The 17,223-nt window shown below is 36.8% G+C and overlaps 1 protein-coding gene and 1 long non-coding RNA gene across 6 annotated transcripts in view; one reads left to right on the forward strand and one right to left on the reverse strand.

Moving 5' to 3' along the window:
* Positions 1-253: 253 nt before the first annotated feature.
* The window catches only part of LOC126914647 (uncharacterized), a 132,012-nt gene continuing 115,042 nt past the window's right edge, over positions 254-17,223 (reverse strand). For 4 of the 5 annotated variants that reach the window (XM_050718825.1, XM_050718824.1, XM_050718828.1 and 1 more), the window contains 7 exons: positions 14,438-14,602; positions 8,962-9,096; positions 7,838-8,107; positions 7,151-7,525; positions 6,127-6,549; positions 5,250-5,550; positions 254-4,993 (listed from right to left, as the gene is read on the reverse strand). In XM_050718825.1, coding sequence (XP_050574782.1) covers positions 1,218-4,993; positions 5,250-5,550; positions 6,127-6,549; positions 7,151-7,525; positions 7,838-8,107; positions 8,962-9,096; positions 14,438-14,602 — 5,445 coding nt within the window. In that variant the 3' untranslated portion in view covers positions 254-1,217. The remainder of the gene's footprint in view (positions 4,994-5,249; positions 5,551-6,126; positions 6,550-7,150; positions 7,526-7,837; positions 8,108-8,961; positions 9,097-14,437; positions 14,603-17,223) is intronic. The other variant, XM_050718826.1, reaches the window with a different exon arrangement.
* On the forward strand, positions 12,614-14,571 carry LOC126914924 (uncharacterized). Its single transcript, XR_007709945.1, has 3 exons — positions 12,614-12,742; positions 13,325-13,524; positions 14,379-14,571. It is a non-coding gene; the product is annotated as an uncharacterized LOC126914924 (long non-coding RNA).

A 17,223-nucleotide genomic window follows, 5' to 3' on the forward strand; every position in this document is an offset into this window, starting at 1 on the left:
TCACTAGATCTAAATGGTTATCGTTGCTGATAATATTAGTGAAAAATTATTGCTGAGGGTTGACATAAAATTATATCAAATGCAAAAAGTTTCTCATCTTCGTTTATCTTTTCGACTTTGCAGATTTTTCCTTTTAAAATTTTTGCCATTTTCGTAAATAAATATTTAAAATATCCTTTCCTGTTCCACCGTCACATTTTTCTAGTAATACTGGCTATCGAGGTGTCAAATGAATCCGATTGTAAAACACGTGTTGAAATATTTCGACGGCGCTTTATTCAATGTCATTCGGGAGGAAATCAAGTATTTTTAAAACAAAATACTTATACAAAACGTATAAAATGGAGGGAAGGGGGTGTGTGGATTTGTACATCGATCTAGTACACATAGACAACTATTACAATACAACGTAACCGTTAAGTACACAATATATATAACATCAACACCTATCAACATAAAATATAAACTTCACGCTTTCATCAGAGATCATGTTCCCTCCACGCTTCCTCTATTTCTCACGATTTTGTGCGACTATCCGTATCGTTTCGTCGCGATACGGTTCCTAAACGTTTAACGATAAGACTCTATGTAGCATGGCTAGTATCACAATTCTGACAAACTGTCTCCCGAACGAAAATACAATCGCAGCGTTTTCATACATGCGTATGCGTGAAAAACAGAAACGCTTCCTCGTAAAGCTAACCGTAAGAGAGTTACATCGACATTTTTTACAAGAAACTTAAAGACTACATAGAAATAATCTATGTACAACAGAATCACGAGGAATACAAATGATACAAGATTTGAGAAAACATATCTGCTACGTTAGCCTAACGTACAAACCACGAAATGATGTTACATAAAAACACGACTGATACATATATGAGACCATGTCTCCTTCTACATATATGATTCACTATAAATTACAAACGTCGCTAAGTACACGATCAATAGTACATGAATACATCTAGTTAGTAGCTGCACGACGAAGGTCTTCCATTACATCAAATCTACGACTAACTTAACTTTGTACAAAAATGGAAGGGCGTGTTTCACCCCTATTATATCATTAACATAACAAAAAAGAAGTTTAGCTTAGACAGTACTATCCTACGCGTTAATTGTAGTTCGTCTATACATCTCCTACAAAGAACATACTACCAAATCGACTCGTCGATTCATTAATATTTTGTCTGTCAACGTGTATGATAGAGACCTCAATTTTTTGGCCGGAAACGAGACATGTAAAAGTCGCAGTCTGAACAGTAAATAGCAGGTTCAGTCACCTGTTTCTTCCGGCAGAGATGACACGGCGCGGTTCTTGCAGTGCCACCAACCGTAGGCTTTTGTAACGGAGACGTAGATTGTGCCACTGTCGGGTTACCCTTTGACGTGGGCACAAAATGCATTTGTTTGCTCTGTTTAGACACAGGGGGATGCTGGTACGTAGGATACTTCATATTCGACTGGATTTGGCCATTTTGCAATGCATTAGGATATGTTTGATTTGGTGCCAAAATATTTTGTTGATCGGCCTTCTGCGGTGCCCTCTGATAATTATCGTGCCTTTGTTGGTAATTCTGCATGCTCTGTTGTTGTTGATAGGAAGTTGGAGGATTGGGTGGTGGCTGATACTGTGGAAGAGGTTGGTTTATTCTATTCTGCTGAGGAACAGATTGATAGGGATAGCCTTGATAGGAACTGTGGCTGTATTGGTTCTGATAAGGGCTCGGAGATTGAGTTGGTGGATATACAAATTGCTGCTGCGAATGCTGAACAGTTATGGGACTTGCATTGTGATTAGTAATCCTCTGGTTCATGTTAGGTTGCTGTTGCTGAGACATCTGCTTGTTCATCTGATTATGTTGTTGTTCTAACTGGTAATAAGTCTGATAGCTGCTTTTTTGGGACATTCCTTTCTGTTGCTGCACGTTATTCTGTACATACTGAATTTGAGTGGGGTAAGGACTGGCTGGTTTCTGGGTTTGAGACAGAGGAATACCTTGGTTTCTTGGATGAGATGTCTGTGCTTGGGGATATGTTGACTGAGACTGCAAATATGGCATGTATCCATTCTGAGAGTATCTTATCTGTTGCTGGAGTTGGGGAGAATACGATGTAGGTGGTTTGGATACATTAGGAAGTCCTGAGTAGGTATCCCTGACAACATCCTGCCCTTCATTACCATAAGAACCACATAATTTCTTGTCTGACAATGATCCCACCGACTCGTTTGAATTTTGCCTTCCGAAAGTAGGTTTAATCGTGTCTGGTATAGGTATAGGATTTACGCTTCTCAACTGATCTTGATACGGAGTTGCAGGAACACTGTCCGCTTCGCTTTTCAATGGCAGAGTCTGCTGTTGGAATTTGGTGGCAGTGCAATTCTCTCTATTCATCTCCGCTTCCTGAAGACTTCTAATCTCTCGAAGGACTTGAGCAGTTTCTGGCTTATTCATCGCTGATCGTAGAACCCTTTCCAGAATCGGATTAGGTATATAAGAATCTTTCTCGTCGTCCTCTGCAGTTGCAACGAGAACGACTTGGTCACAGAACGACACGCTCTTCTTCTTTCCTATTCGACGTTTCACTTTCCTTGGCGCGATATCGTCCTCACTTGGTAGAATGGTCGTATTCTGTATGGTATTCTGCATAGCAACTTCGCTGATGTCATCCTCTGGATAATCAATAGGCAAACCGTTTTCGTGTGGCAGCGTAAGAGACATCGACATGATTGCTTGATTTAATCCGCTCTGCTGCGTTTGCATGGGATTATTCGGGGCTGTAGTGGAAATAAAACTGTTCTGACTGGAACTAGATTCGAAGCTCGAATTCATGATCGACTGACTCGAGGAATTGTCAGTTTTAGTAAAGTTCGTCACATTTTCTGTGGATAGCTTCATTGGCCTCGATTCTTCCACTTGCACATCCTGAGGAGCATCTAACAGTGGAGAAGGAGAAACACAATTCACATTTTGCTTCATTAGAATTTTCTGGTCTGGTTCTGTTTTAGGCACTGGTTGCAGCTTAATTTGCTCAAATCTAGCAGCCATGTCTTTAACAGAAGAAACGACCCTGGGACAATCGGGCACATCCCGACTGGACTGATCGTAATTTTGGCCAAGACTATTCATCATCAAATCGCTCGTTCTCCTGGCGATAGTTGGTCCTGAAATTGTTGGAGCAGACGATCTAACTTTTGGAATATCTTGTTCAAGAGGACCCTGTTTCTTCATCCTCCTCTCTGCCTGTTTCGCTTGCAACTCACGTAACCAAGTTTCTCCAGATGATTTTTCTTCTTCCTCCTGTTCTTCGGATCTCTTTTCCTCTCTTGGAGCTTCACAGGCTAAAATCTGATCCCTTTTCATCTGCAACTGGGACAATAAGCTACTAATATGCTGATTATCCAACTGCTGTTGACGCTGCTGCATATGTACGATCTGTTGCTGTTGCTGTTGCTGGTGTTGTTGATACTGCTGATACTGTTGCTGCTGATACTGATGTTGATACTGTTCCTGATACTGTTGTTGATCATGAACATTGTTAGAGCTTTCATCAATAGGAGGTGGCGGTGGTGGAAAGTCCTCGCTAGCTTGCCTCGAATGAGATACAGAATGAATAGAAGGATATGGCGGAGGGGGGAAGTCTTCGCTGGGTTGTCTCGAATGAGAAACATTTCCACTTTCAGGATATGGAGGCAGAGAATCCACTTGATTTTGCTGTTTCACAGGACTCTGTTCATTGTGCACATCCGCTCTGGTAACCACAAACGTAGGTTCGTACAAGATTCCATTAGCATACTGCACCACGTCATCCTGAATTCTAGGTTTGCTGTTATAATTCGACGGGCAGGACGTTGGTACATTCGCGCCATTTTGTTCCATACTATAAGAGGGTAAGAATGGAAGAGAATGAGACTCGGACGAGTAATCGGTGTAATTAGATGTTCTATTAGCTCCACCAGCTGAATTTGTCGCGTTTACATGATTCCAATATGTTCCATTCTGATCTTGAGGTGGATTAGAAGTACATTGACTTTCTGATGTTGGATAGACCGATTTTTCAGATTGCTGCTCGTTGTGCACTTCGCCCGAACACTTAGACTTGCTAAGTTGAGAAGTGGTCCTGAGCGGAGGAGGCGGAGGAACCTTCGCTACGTGTAACACTTTGCCGGCGCTGCCGTGGAAGCTCTTTCTCATTAGACGACTTCTCTCCAAATTTGGATTACTAGTACTGCCTGGGCTGCCATTACTATTTCCAGTAAACTCTAGGTGTCCTTCTGATAAATAGCCACTCAGAGATTGGCACACCTCGTTTCCCTTTAAACCAACGCTTGAATCGTCCACTGACTGCTTCGGTAAAGTGTTGGAGGTACCCTCCACGCTGGCGTTTGTTTGTCCATCTTGGCCTTCTCGTAAATCTGGCATGCTCCTATTCTTCCTCTTGATCAACCCACCCATCAATAATTTTCTTCTAATTTTGTGTTGCTTCTTGCCTTGTTTTTGTTCACCATTGGCGTTATTCGGTTGAGAATTTCGTACATTATTGGCAATCGTGTCATTTTCTTTAGATTTTTCCACTTTGGTTCCTTTCGGCGAAGGAGAAGAACGGGACGGAGCGATGGAGAAGTCTTTAGAGATGTTTTTGTTTCTTTCTTCACTTCGAGCTCGTTTCTTGTCTTTCTTATCGTCGTCACAACGTTTGGTACGACTGAATAATCCTGTTCTTTGCATTGGTCGATCGTATAACATGTATTCCTCATCCTCGATCACATTCACGGCTGTTGCCTTGCTGCGTAAGGTCTTCTTTTTTGGTAACGTGGCGTAGATCTCGATGCTCTTTGTGGCAGGTTTGTCGGTAGTTGTAGAGGGAGGATTTACTAGGAGTTCTCGGCTGTTTTGTCGGGAATGATTTCCTTTGTCCCTGGAACTCTGTCGAGAGTGTTGGCCAGATTTGCTGTTCTCTCGTGAATGTCTACCTTCTGGTGCTCCTTCTGAAACATATATATTTATGCGTGTTATAAATTGATTTATAAATTCTCTAGATGATTTTGTATAAAATATAATATCCTATCATTTTTTTAATCCTAGCTTGGAATCAATGGTCCTTCTTACACTGCCGAGAATCTTTACTTTGAATTTTTCCCTTAAAAGTTAATGATGATAAATCAGTTTTCATTCGATCTGCTGTTTAGTTCCTATAAATATTTAACAGAAATGAAACTAAATGCATAAAATAAAACGGCTCACCTTCCTTTTCTCCATTTGCTGTTGCCTGTTCCTGCAACATTCTTCTGTGGAGACTCCTGGTCCTCATCACGCAAGTATTGTGCTTCATCCTTGCTGTTCTGATAGTGTGAGGGTTGTTGTACGGTGCATCCATGGCGGCTCTAGCTTTACTGCTGGCTGCACTGCACAAAGCGACCGCGGTGCTGAGATCGCCCGCGTCCTCAGCAGCTCGAGATTTGTCCAAAAGTGCGTCGGTTTCTTTGCAGAGGCGTTCGCAGTCGTCGCCTGAGGAAGCTTGGTAGCCTTCCGGAATCTGGGCAAGCTATGTTAAGTAAATCGATTTAACTCTACGTTCCCTTTCGTTAATAATATTACGGTATTGAAAAAATATCAGATAAATTTAATATAATAAAAAATAGGAATTTGAAAACAAAAAAAAAAAACGTGAAAAGATTCTACGAGTCGAGTTATTAAATAAAAAAATCCTAGCAATCTTTAACAGTGCACATGTGCACAGATTTCTTATGAAAAACTAATTTAAAAGTGAAGAACAATGTTTTTACATATAAGATGTCTAAAATTTAAAAAAAAAACGAGACAATACTGATAACTTGTCAAATATACATCGATAATAATAAGCGATAATAAAGAAGACAATATTGTTGAGTAGAAGTATGAAGGACTTTTGATTTAATTTTTCGCCAAAAATCATCTTATCAATTGTACCATCCTTACTACGACATCCTCCGCAAGGAAATAGCCTTTTTCACAATACGGTAATGTCTCTTGTTGCACTATTTTCAATTACACGGTTTATATCTACTATTGCCAAATCCATAGCTTTTGCTACTAATATTATGTCTACTAATATTACGATATTGTTGAGAGTAACACGCACCTGCAGGTTATGCTTTAGCCCTTGCTGGAGCGGAAGGCTATCCGTGGACGACAAAGAATACGAGTCGTATCCAGCGTCGTAATGGCCACTGCTACTACTTGAGAGTTCTCCAGATTTGCTGGTCGGGCTTTTTGGCACACCCGAGTTCCTCTGCATTTTATTGACGATGTACAAATACGGATTATCCATTGTGGTGGAGGAACTCGAGGAAGCGCTATTCCGGTCACCAGACCAGTTTCCAGAATCTCGCCTCCGTGGTACGTTCAAGTGGTCAGGAATACTGATAGCATCCTGTGGTGTCGATCCTGCACTTAGACTACGTGTCAGCTGCATTTGCTGTTTCTTCTGCTGTTGCATCACGTTTTCCACGGCACGTCGACTGATATACTTGGATTCCGCCTCTCCATCGACGGTATCAACACCCTACAACAGAAAATGGAAATATATTTCTTCTATATTGTGAAAATACAATTGATATCTTTTACGTTTCAATATATTTTGGAATAGAGTCAAAATTTTATTGCAAAAGTAAGAATATCTTATTTTTATGAGTTCATACAATTGTTCGTTTTAATATCTAGAAGCATACAGATTTTATTATAAAATTTATTTGTATTTATAGTGTTCTCAAATTAAGGATTCTTCTCAACTCCTTCGTCTCAATCATTCAACATGCAAATGATTCATTAAATAACTTCCATCCAACATTTAGTCTTTGACTGTAGATCATTCGACTTTAGACCGTCATTCAAGTATCATAAAGCAATAGAAATATTGCATTATTAATGCAATAGAAATGTTGGAATATATTCAAATATTCCAACATTTAAATATCTATATACTTCCAATTCCAAAAAAAGGAGGCTTTATCAAGATCTTTCCGTTAGACAAAATTATTGAATAAGATAAATATATTACACCATTTTTCTACAACACAGTAATTTAATAAATAGACTATCCATCTCTAATTAAGGATAATTAATAATATAGCGATCGATATCATATATCAAAGTTGAAAAGTTACCTGATTTCCAAAGATGTTGTTCTGAATGTCCGTCAGATTCTGATAATCACTATAAATCCTGCGTTGCGTATAAGGGTGAGGAGGACTATCAGGATTTGGTGTGATGGCACGTCTGGCGGTACTGTTGATCGATGGTTTTTCCGGGCTGGGCGTGATCGATCGTCGAACATTATTCTTCGGGGGTGTCTTCAGTCCATTTCCGTTCGGAAAAGGCGTCACGGTTTTCGGGGCATTCTCCGTATTCACTGGAGTTCCTCCAGGAGTTGCGTACAGCAAAAGCAACGGCTGATACCTGCCTCTTCTGCACTTTTCCACCACCTGTTCCCACCGTGGTCCAATTTCTTTGACGGTTGCGTCGTCAAAGTAAATCCATACCTGAGACAAAATGACACAAATTTTTGTTATCGATCAAAGAAATCGCTAAGAAATAACATTATTTATCTGTACCTTCGTTCGAAAATTAACATTTTATACACATTTCATATGTATCAATATCAACGCTACTAATACTAACCGTTTCATGTTTCGTTAAAAAGCACATATTAATTCTGATAATTATGTTCTATTTAAATTGCAAAATCACTTTATATGTACGGCATCAAAGATTAGTTCCTCCGTAAACGAGAATTAAGTCGATCCATTTGCATAATGAAGAGAGTGTATCGTGCAATCTATACTATTATTAACCTTCAGTTTAGTGTGAAAAAAGAAGGTGGAGTAGTGTTTCCCGTAATATGTGACGACTCCAACGAGATTGTGCACGGTCGAGGCACCCCATCGAGAGTCCACTACACTATGGAAAACATCGCTCAATCTGAGGGACGTTCCCACGGTTGCGAAAACGTCCATGATATGCTCCAACGACGGCCGTTCGCTATCCCATACGACTCCGACGGAAACGATTTCCGGTCGGTTCATCAGGGTCCGACAGATTTGGATTTTCGCACCACAGGAGCTCTACAAATAGAAAATAAAATGTTCCATAATACTGTTTGTAATTACAGCCCCCATTTGTCATTGGATGATAAAAAATTAAAATGGTATATTATTACAATATTCTGGTTGAAAGTAATTTACACGCTTTTATAGTTTTCAAAATGAAACCCTTTTTGATTGAAATTCTACATTTTGTTTGGTCAGTATTAAAGTTTTAAAAGGAATAACTATCAAATTCTAGATCGATACGGTTAGTTAATAAATACAAAATTCGCTAATAAATAAGTTGATAATTAATTTATGAGTGCTTCAACGCGGTAGTTGATTTGATTAATAAATACGTAAATATCAAAACAGGTAGTTATAATTGTCATAATATTAATTATAATATTATTTAACGATATCTTAATCCATCACAAAGCAGAGAAACTGCAGTAACTATTACTCAACAGCAATTCTAAAGGAAACGATTAATTGGTCTAATTTTTAAATCGTTCGTCCTATAATAATTAACCACGACCCATAGTATTTGTCAATTGCTTTGTCGTAAAAATCCCTGCAAATGACAGAGTTTCTCGGTAGCATCGGATTCCATCTGAATCAGCAGCTTCTCCATACGACCGACCAAATAGCCCACGGCGCTCGAACGATAGTTATCGTTCCACTTCAAAGAGAAAGTCCGCGGCATATTATTTCCAAGAAAGGCCAAAGGAGAGTGTACCTGATCTCGTCAGAAGGATGAATCAAACGCGAGTCACCGGAATTGTTTTAAGGTGCAAACTTGTGAATCGTTCGAGAAAAAATGATTCATAAAATTGTAAAAACGCGGATATAGGAAGAAAGTCGACTTTTAAGTGATAATTGAAGTTACTCACGGGGCAGTCCCTGATGTCGCCCATGCCTCCAGCTTTTCGCAAGAGCTGACCGAAGAGATCCGGACTGTTTCGCGAATTCGGAGGTGTCTGTCGAGCTTGCGACGTCAGTGCCGACGCTGACACGTAATGAACCATCTGGAAACAAATTTCAGTTCGTGATTGTGTGTATTAGGAAGACGAATGATTTGTTGGAACTAAATGAAAAGGGAAAAAAGTAAACATTAGTAATATCGGATTTAAATGTCGAGTATTAGTAACTGAAATTACATGTTGCATTTTGTTAATATTGAAACAAGAATATTCAACATGATGAATGTAAAAGTTTGCACTAATGAATCAAATATTAAATTCTACAGTTAATTCTAATGACTATTGAATTAATGATTTAATAATAAATATGTTTTATGAATAAACCTTTATTTAAATAGATACACTTCTGTGACAATTTGTGTGATGGCATAAATACACGAATAATACATGTAAAAATCAATTTTCTTTTTGATTCATGCCATGATGACCTTTGATGGATAATGTTGATTATAGAAACCAAAATTTGAATTAAATTTGATTTACGTATGATTATTAATCTGCATTAATATGCATTAACTTTTATTTTTATGAACACAGCCAAAAAAAAACCTAACCAGAGATTTCTTTCACCATATAGAAATTGCTTTGGTTTAGATAGATACTGTAGATGTATCACGTATCACGTACATTTCGCCTATTTCTGTACATTAAAGTTCTTCATAAATTATCTATTCTAATGATTATACAACAAATGAAATTTTTCATTATTTTGTCGAATATTGTACAAAATGTTTAATAGCAATTTCTGATCTATGCCATTCTTGCACCTATTATTCTCTAACAAAGTAAAAGTTTCGTATACATGCTCTCTCCTATGTTATACAACGTTCCATCGAGTCTGAATAGTAGCCAGCTGGTAAAAGCGATCGGCCATGACCGATACCAGATTGCAATGAGTTTTGCGTTTTTACAATTACAGCCGACAACAGCCGATACGAAGGGAGAACCAACTCCACCCACGTGAACTGTTCGTGGCCTGTGCTCGATTATGCTCACAATGCGCTCTGATCACGCTTTTGTTCCTACCCTGCATTAAGAAACGTCCACTTTTCTTCTTATTCTGAACACGAGATTAAGAAACACGTTAATTCGATTTGTCCTGATATATTATGCAAATTTCAATCTTTCAACGAGTTTCGGATTTTATCTCTTGTAGCTCGATTTAGTATGGTTTGGATATGATTTTCGTTTGCAATGCCAGAGGAAGATTCTATCATAAATAACGTACGCGGTTAATGGTATTTGGCTAACAGTAAGTAGAATTTAGTTAACGTGCACAAATATTTATTAATATATATTTAGTAGGAAATAAACTGAGGCGGTCGTTCAACAATTTCTTATTGTTGTTTTTATTCAAAAAATTATTGAAAAAGTTGCTGTTGAAATTAATTTTATTATGTTTCAAATTTGTAACATTTGCAACACTTTGATGAATGTAAATATATGGAATATATCGTGAATTCTTAATATATCGTGTCTGAAATCGTAAACTGAAGTCTTGAAAATTTCGTAATCAAGTGCAACATAAGAGTATGAGTGTTATTGCAGGAAGTGTATTTAGAGAGTTAAGAACATGATTTTCATAAGGCGAAAAGCTTTATAGCTCGTGAAAGGAAATAGATTAAAGAATTTAATCACCCGGGTTGGTTTAATGAAAGGGAAAACAGGCGGCGTACGATGAAAGCACAACGAAGTGTGAAGTTCTCAGAAAATTATATAATTTTATCATAGAAACGGAGTAATTACGAAGTACCGTGAACGAAATACGACTTTCGTTATTGCATTTGTTCAGGACCGCGCTCTCGGTCTTCCCTTCTTATCGAAACTTTGCCACAACTAATTCCATGTTGCTAACTAGAAATTTAATTAACTCTTCCATACACCGTGAGATATATATTCACTCCCACGATAAAGAACTTTTTGTGTCCGCTTCTTCCACTGTTCTGTGTTAATTCATTTAATACATTCATAATCAATGAAGGCGTTTAAACTAGAAATTAATAAAATAATAATTTTTTATGAATTATCATTATATCGGGAATTTTTATATGTTTATGGGAAATTTAACGGTACGAAATGCATATAACGTTTAAGAACATATAAAATATTCGAAGTAAAGTTATTTGTAATTTAGCAATTGTATTTTGTATATAGAACAATAAATTTTAAGAAGAAATTCTTCCCCATATTAACTAAAATCAGCTTTTAGGCCTTTAATGGAAATATACTGAAAGAAAAAATATGCTGCGTGCATTATGCAACAGAAAATCTTATTTCAATCAATCTATGGAGATTATTTTCTTATCTAACCTGTCCTATACACCTGTCGCATAATGGAAACAATTTAACAACCATATTTCTTATTCCATAAATAAGCGGAAGCGTTTAACTCGAACACGTTTTCGAGTGAAGCAAAGGTTGCAAATAGCCCAGCGTAGAATGCGAGTGACAAGAACGGAGAGAGGAATAATCGAGAGTTTCACTTTCCTCGTCAAGGCGGAAATAATCAACCTCGTCGAACAAGGGGGCAGTTTATGAGAAACGCAATAACAGTTGCACGGACATACGTTCACGGTGATTAAATCTGGCAAAACCGTGAAACTTAGGGCAAAAAGAAATAAACTTTTTCCCTTTTCTTTGTTGTTCGACATTCTTCTCTGTAATTCATTTTTCTCATTAATTAACACTGTCTTCGAACTTTTATGCCACAGTTTTCCTCTAGTTTAACCAAACAAAAAAAACCTTAATATTTAAAAAAAAAAAAGATAAGATATATAATAAGATCGAAACAAGAAATCATACAGCGGTATCTGCTAATAGGTTCCTTGTAATCTTGCGGTTCTTCTCTTGTAATAAAAATTATCGTTTTGCACATGCTGGTCAAGCTGTTCGTGTAATGTTACGTTGGTTAAATTTGTTTCGATAGCGTAACAGCTGTGCTCGTGCAACAGACAACTGACTTTGAATAAACATATAATATTAAAGATCATAAATAGTAGGAAATCTGAATAAAATAGAAAGAATTATTACAGTTTTCAATGCTTTTATTCAAGTTTTTGAATTTTAAATAATTTTTGTTTCTCTTGTAAAATATTATGAAGATTTAATTCTTTATTTATAAAATCCTTCAAATAGGAGAAAAAATTATTACGAAACTCTCTATAAAAACCTTTTTTCTTCGTTCTCTAATTTTTGATACCGCAAATTATAAATATAATTATTTATATGGAATTAAGCACTAACTCCCTTAGTAACCCTTTCTCATATAAAGTAATAGTTCCAACAATTAGTAATTAATTCCAATCTACGACAAATCCTCATTTCACATCAATTACAATCCTTTCGATTTATTGAACAGATCATTACCAATTCCAAGTGTTCTTATACCCTTCCAATCATATTGCAAGTTTACTGGGCGAAACATTATCCTCCAATCCACCCTCAAAATCCATCCCTTTCCGTTCCTGTTCGTGACCAATGAGCCGCCAAATTTCGATCGGCTAATCCGTTTACACGGTGCGACTCGATCGTTCGTTCAGTTTCTCGACGCGCTTAGGTTTCTTAGCTAAGTCGCTTAAATCGCTTAAACCTAGCCAAAGAGGCCAACTTCCGCTTGCTTCCCCCATTTATCAGCCTAAAATACCTGAACCACCTTCAAACTCATCGATTGCCTCGTTTTCACAGAAACACAGTAAGTACGGACTGTATGGAATTCTACTATCAATAAGCCAATATCACTAATAAACTCATTCGAATTCTAAACCATCGCTACGGGCGTTTACGTATTTTTTGGAAAATTGAAAAGTTTAAAGCTTTACAGAATACGTATAACATGGAAAAATATAAAATATATCCAAAATAGAAGGTTAATTATAATAATATCTACAAGGTAAAACAAACTTCTATTTATGTCCCGTTATTTTACTTGAGTTTGTAATACAATAGAAATATCATAGAATTGTGAAAACGTTATAAAATTACTATTTAAAAAAATAATGATTAAAATTACTGAATATTACAAAATTCCAGAAATATCCGTAGTCTAGTAATCATAGTAATTCCAATTCCTACTACAAAAATTAAGAAACTATAACCTAAGTAATTAAAAATCCCACTCCACGTCTAAAATTCTAGATTTTCAACCTGATCCCCAGGAAACTTCTCATCCCCATCTATTTACCTTTAAAGTTTCCTTCCTCTATTTACGAATGAACCCTAACCTGTCCCAAGCCCTCAATTTAAAAAGTTCTACCTGAGCACATTTTTTCTCTAGGTCTTTTCTATGGGTCCACCTGCGTAGGCTACGTGAGAAAAGTAACGTTGAATGGTAAGAAAATATCGTACGGTCAGAAAGATCGGACGGTTGGAGCGAAAGAGGAAACTGTTCTCTGGATTATCCTTGAAACGTAATGGAACGTTTCGCAAGAAACACGTTTTCTGCGAACCGCACGCTATCGACAGATTCTGCATTACGTATGTATATGAGTGCTTGTCATGAATGTCGTGTTTTTAAATGCGGAGAGAGAATATTAGAGACGAGTGGTCGATGATAATGATCTAATGATCGAAGGGAAGTGATGATTGTCGGTGATCTTGCGAATTATGAGAAGAATGACTTGGAAATATAATTAGGATGTTGTGAAGACACTGCTGTTGTAGTACTATCGTTGTTTGTTTACGTATGTCTACGAGAATTCAACCTTTTTTTGTAGGTTTTTCACCTGCTTTTGTAAAACATGAAGAATTTATTGTTCAAATATTTTCTAAAAATTAATAAGAATATAGGATGAGATAAGATTACAATTGTAGAAAAGCGATCTTCATTACCTAGTCTGCAGAAAAATAGATCTTAACTATTGAGGATTCTTGATTTTAAATATCTTGCTCATTAAACATAAAAACTGTCAATGTTATTTCTATTTTATACCTTTCCAAACATGTTCGTAATTCTAGTTTATAATTACTTAAGATTGGAACTATCAAGCTCCTTAAGATAACAGCGAAATATAAATTTTTTTTCTTATGCAATTACTAAAAACGTTGACTTTTGTTCTCACACAAGCATGATCACAATCAATTTATTTTCAGTATATGATTTTAATTCTATATATATATACTTTATATACTTAATATTCAGATACATATTAGAAATTAAAACATTTTAACGTTGAAAAAGCATTTAACTCTAAATTCATCTACTAAAATCGCTTCTCTGTTGAAGTTTCCTTCTACCTCCAACTCTATCCAATTATGTAAATCTCAGTTTAACTAAAAGTCCCGTGAAAGTTGATTAATTGCAACTAAAGCTTCGGTCGTTATTTGTTCAGTGGGCGGTTCACTGGAAACATCGATTCTCTTTGAGGAAAGTGTCAGCGATTAAACTGACCTGTGTAAAAGGCAGAGGCTCCGAGGTTGCGCCGCAAGCTCCGCAAACGCTTTGCTCGACCAACGTCATGGCGAACTTCTGATGTGGCACGCAGTGTCTCGCGCTGCACATGTCTTCCGCCTCTCCGCTGGCTATGTGAAGATGTATACGCAGAAGAATGTTTTCCTGAAACAACACGTTCCCCGTAAATATGTCTCCCGTTATTATCGTATCCTCGATGATACACCGCTAGAAATAGAAGAGTCCTTGGTAATCAGCCATCGATTATTGTAATTTCAAAGCGTAATTAGCAGGATGTCCATTTCTATACCTCCTTGATTTATCGCATCTTTTTAATCGTTCTGTAAAAAATTGTAATTTTTTCTATATAAAAAAACTGGATTTTTCTGTAAAATCAATTTGTTGTCAGTAGCTTCTTGCGAATCTCTTAAAGTGAATTTCTTGGAATAAACACCGACTCTATTTTCTGTGAATGTTTCAACTTGATTGGTTGAATAAATAGTGAGCGTTCATATTTTCCAAAAAAAGAAAAAAAAGCAGAACAATGTGAATATGTTTTTAAAAATAAATAAATTTATTTGTAGAAACAGACATCAAATTTTCGACAAATAAATGATTTATATTTCAGTTCTGTTTATCGCAGATAAATAGCGTAAAGTAACGCCCGAATTAATGGCATTGTATGCGTGACTACTAACAAATAAAAGCTAAATATATTAATTCAAGTGGAAAATCAATATATCAAAACCCCAACCAAATGAAAGCTAAAAAGCAGTGAGTCGAAATCATAAAAAGCAACCGCGCAAGCCCATGGCACACGCATAGAACGTCGTATATTATCATATTCTTCTCTGCGTCATTCTTCGAGGTACTGTTGTTGGAAGAGGTATAAAGCCAGTCGTAAATTTAGGCAAATGTCAAACAGCAGCAGGTCTTGAAACGTAAGCGCTCCGTATTGGAAATTTAAAGACATAGCCAGAGATATAAGTAATGGGATGATCAGTTAAAATTCATGCGGTTCTAAATCAACTCTCAGATTCCATTTTGCAACATTTCTTCCACATTGCTCGTATCGAGACTGTAAATAATAATTTTTTTAACACCAGAATTTACAACTCGCTTTCTACTACACAAAAAGCAATCTTAATCCTTTAGTAGAAGAAAATTAGCTAGTGAGTATTAATTTTGCGAATTGCGAACAAGCAACAAGTGCATACATTTTGACGTAACTAAAATTTACACCTTTTCGTTTGTTATATGACACAATTTATGGGGCTTGTAGCTTCTAGTCGATAGTTGTTTAGCATAATTACTATTTGCAGGTCTACAAGTAGGTTAGGAATGCACATCCCTAATTCATAAAATGATATACATAGACTAAGATCGATCTTTGTCTTTTATTTAGTTTAGTGTAAAAAGTTAAAAAAATGTCATATAAAAATGTGCAATTTTTATCATTTTGTGTATTTCCACTTCGAAACATATACTTTATCGATTGATATAAAGAAAGAACTTGCATGCTATCAGTACTAACAGTACTAACAAGATCCTCTAAATGAATATGTATGTTATATGTCTCTTTTCTATATTCGTCACGTTTGTAGGAAAAAGTGTACTTGTACTACTTTTCTATTGACATTGACTCCCTCATACATATGTTAACGGCTTTGCTTTCATTCTCGCAATAAACGGATAACCATCGTTTTAGTTATTTATTCTTTCAATAGTAAATCGACTGTTCGTGTTCAAATGACTGCAACAAAATAACTTTGCTAGATAGATAGAACTACCTAAGTGTACCTAAACTCGTTCTCCGCAAACTCTTCTATAGCATCCTTTAAACTCTGCATAGGTAAGTAAATTGGTTCATTTCTATGCAAGTATAATTTTATTTGTTTTTCTAGTCTTTCAAAAAGACGCAAAAATATTCTGGCATATCTATCGATATGTCTACTAGTCCTTTTTCAATCAATTCAATTTAAGGGATTCTGTTCTTTATTACGAAAGACCCGATAATTTAATGAAATTTAAAGAAATGGAAGTACTGAAATATTCAAAATTTAGCGTGCGAATATTCGAAGGCCAGGGACTCTAAATCGTCAGTGTCACGATCGAATCGCTTAATTACCGCTGACCGCGAAACATAATCCAATCAGCATGGGTACTTGGAAGTCTAGAACGCTCCAGATAGCTAAGTAACATGCTCGTCGAGTCTTTACATTTATTATACCCGAGGACTGCATTCGCGACGTTACATTCATTTTATCCAGCTCCAACTGCGTGTCGACATACGCACGCGTACAAACGGCAGCCGGCTAAACGTGACTTCGATGTAAACGAGAAAGTGAACACCACCGAGTGTGTATTTGCTTAGGCTCACCTACGAACACGTTACGGCAATCCGCGATACCTGGCCACTACGTATAGTACGCAGACTACGCAGATGGAGGAGAAACAGAGAGGGAAAACTGGTTTGCAGGATGGAATATTCAGGATCGTAAACCACTTGGAAAATCGAAGGAAACCACGACACACCGGCGTGAATGTCGAAACGGAAAGATTAATGCGACTGCCAGCGTTATAGTCGCTAGTAATGGCTAATCGTTCTTATGAATGGACAAAAACAACGTGAAACGTTGCTGTAAGATTTGTAAGAAGTATCGAGGCTTTGGTTATGATCATTGGTACTGGAACGTTTATAACAGGGCTGCGCATGTTTATGCGAACTTAGATTTTCTTACATTTTCTTTCAAATTTCTTGATAAAGAAGTAGAATCTAAAGAAGG

The sequence above is a fragment of the Bombus affinis genome, chromosome 3, assembly GCF_024516045.1.
Source record: "Bombus affinis isolate iyBomAffi1 chromosome 3, iyBomAffi1.2, whole genome shotgun sequence".
In the NCBI taxonomy this organism is placed as follows: domain Eukaryota; kingdom Metazoa; phylum Arthropoda; class Insecta; order Hymenoptera; family Apidae; genus Bombus; species Bombus affinis.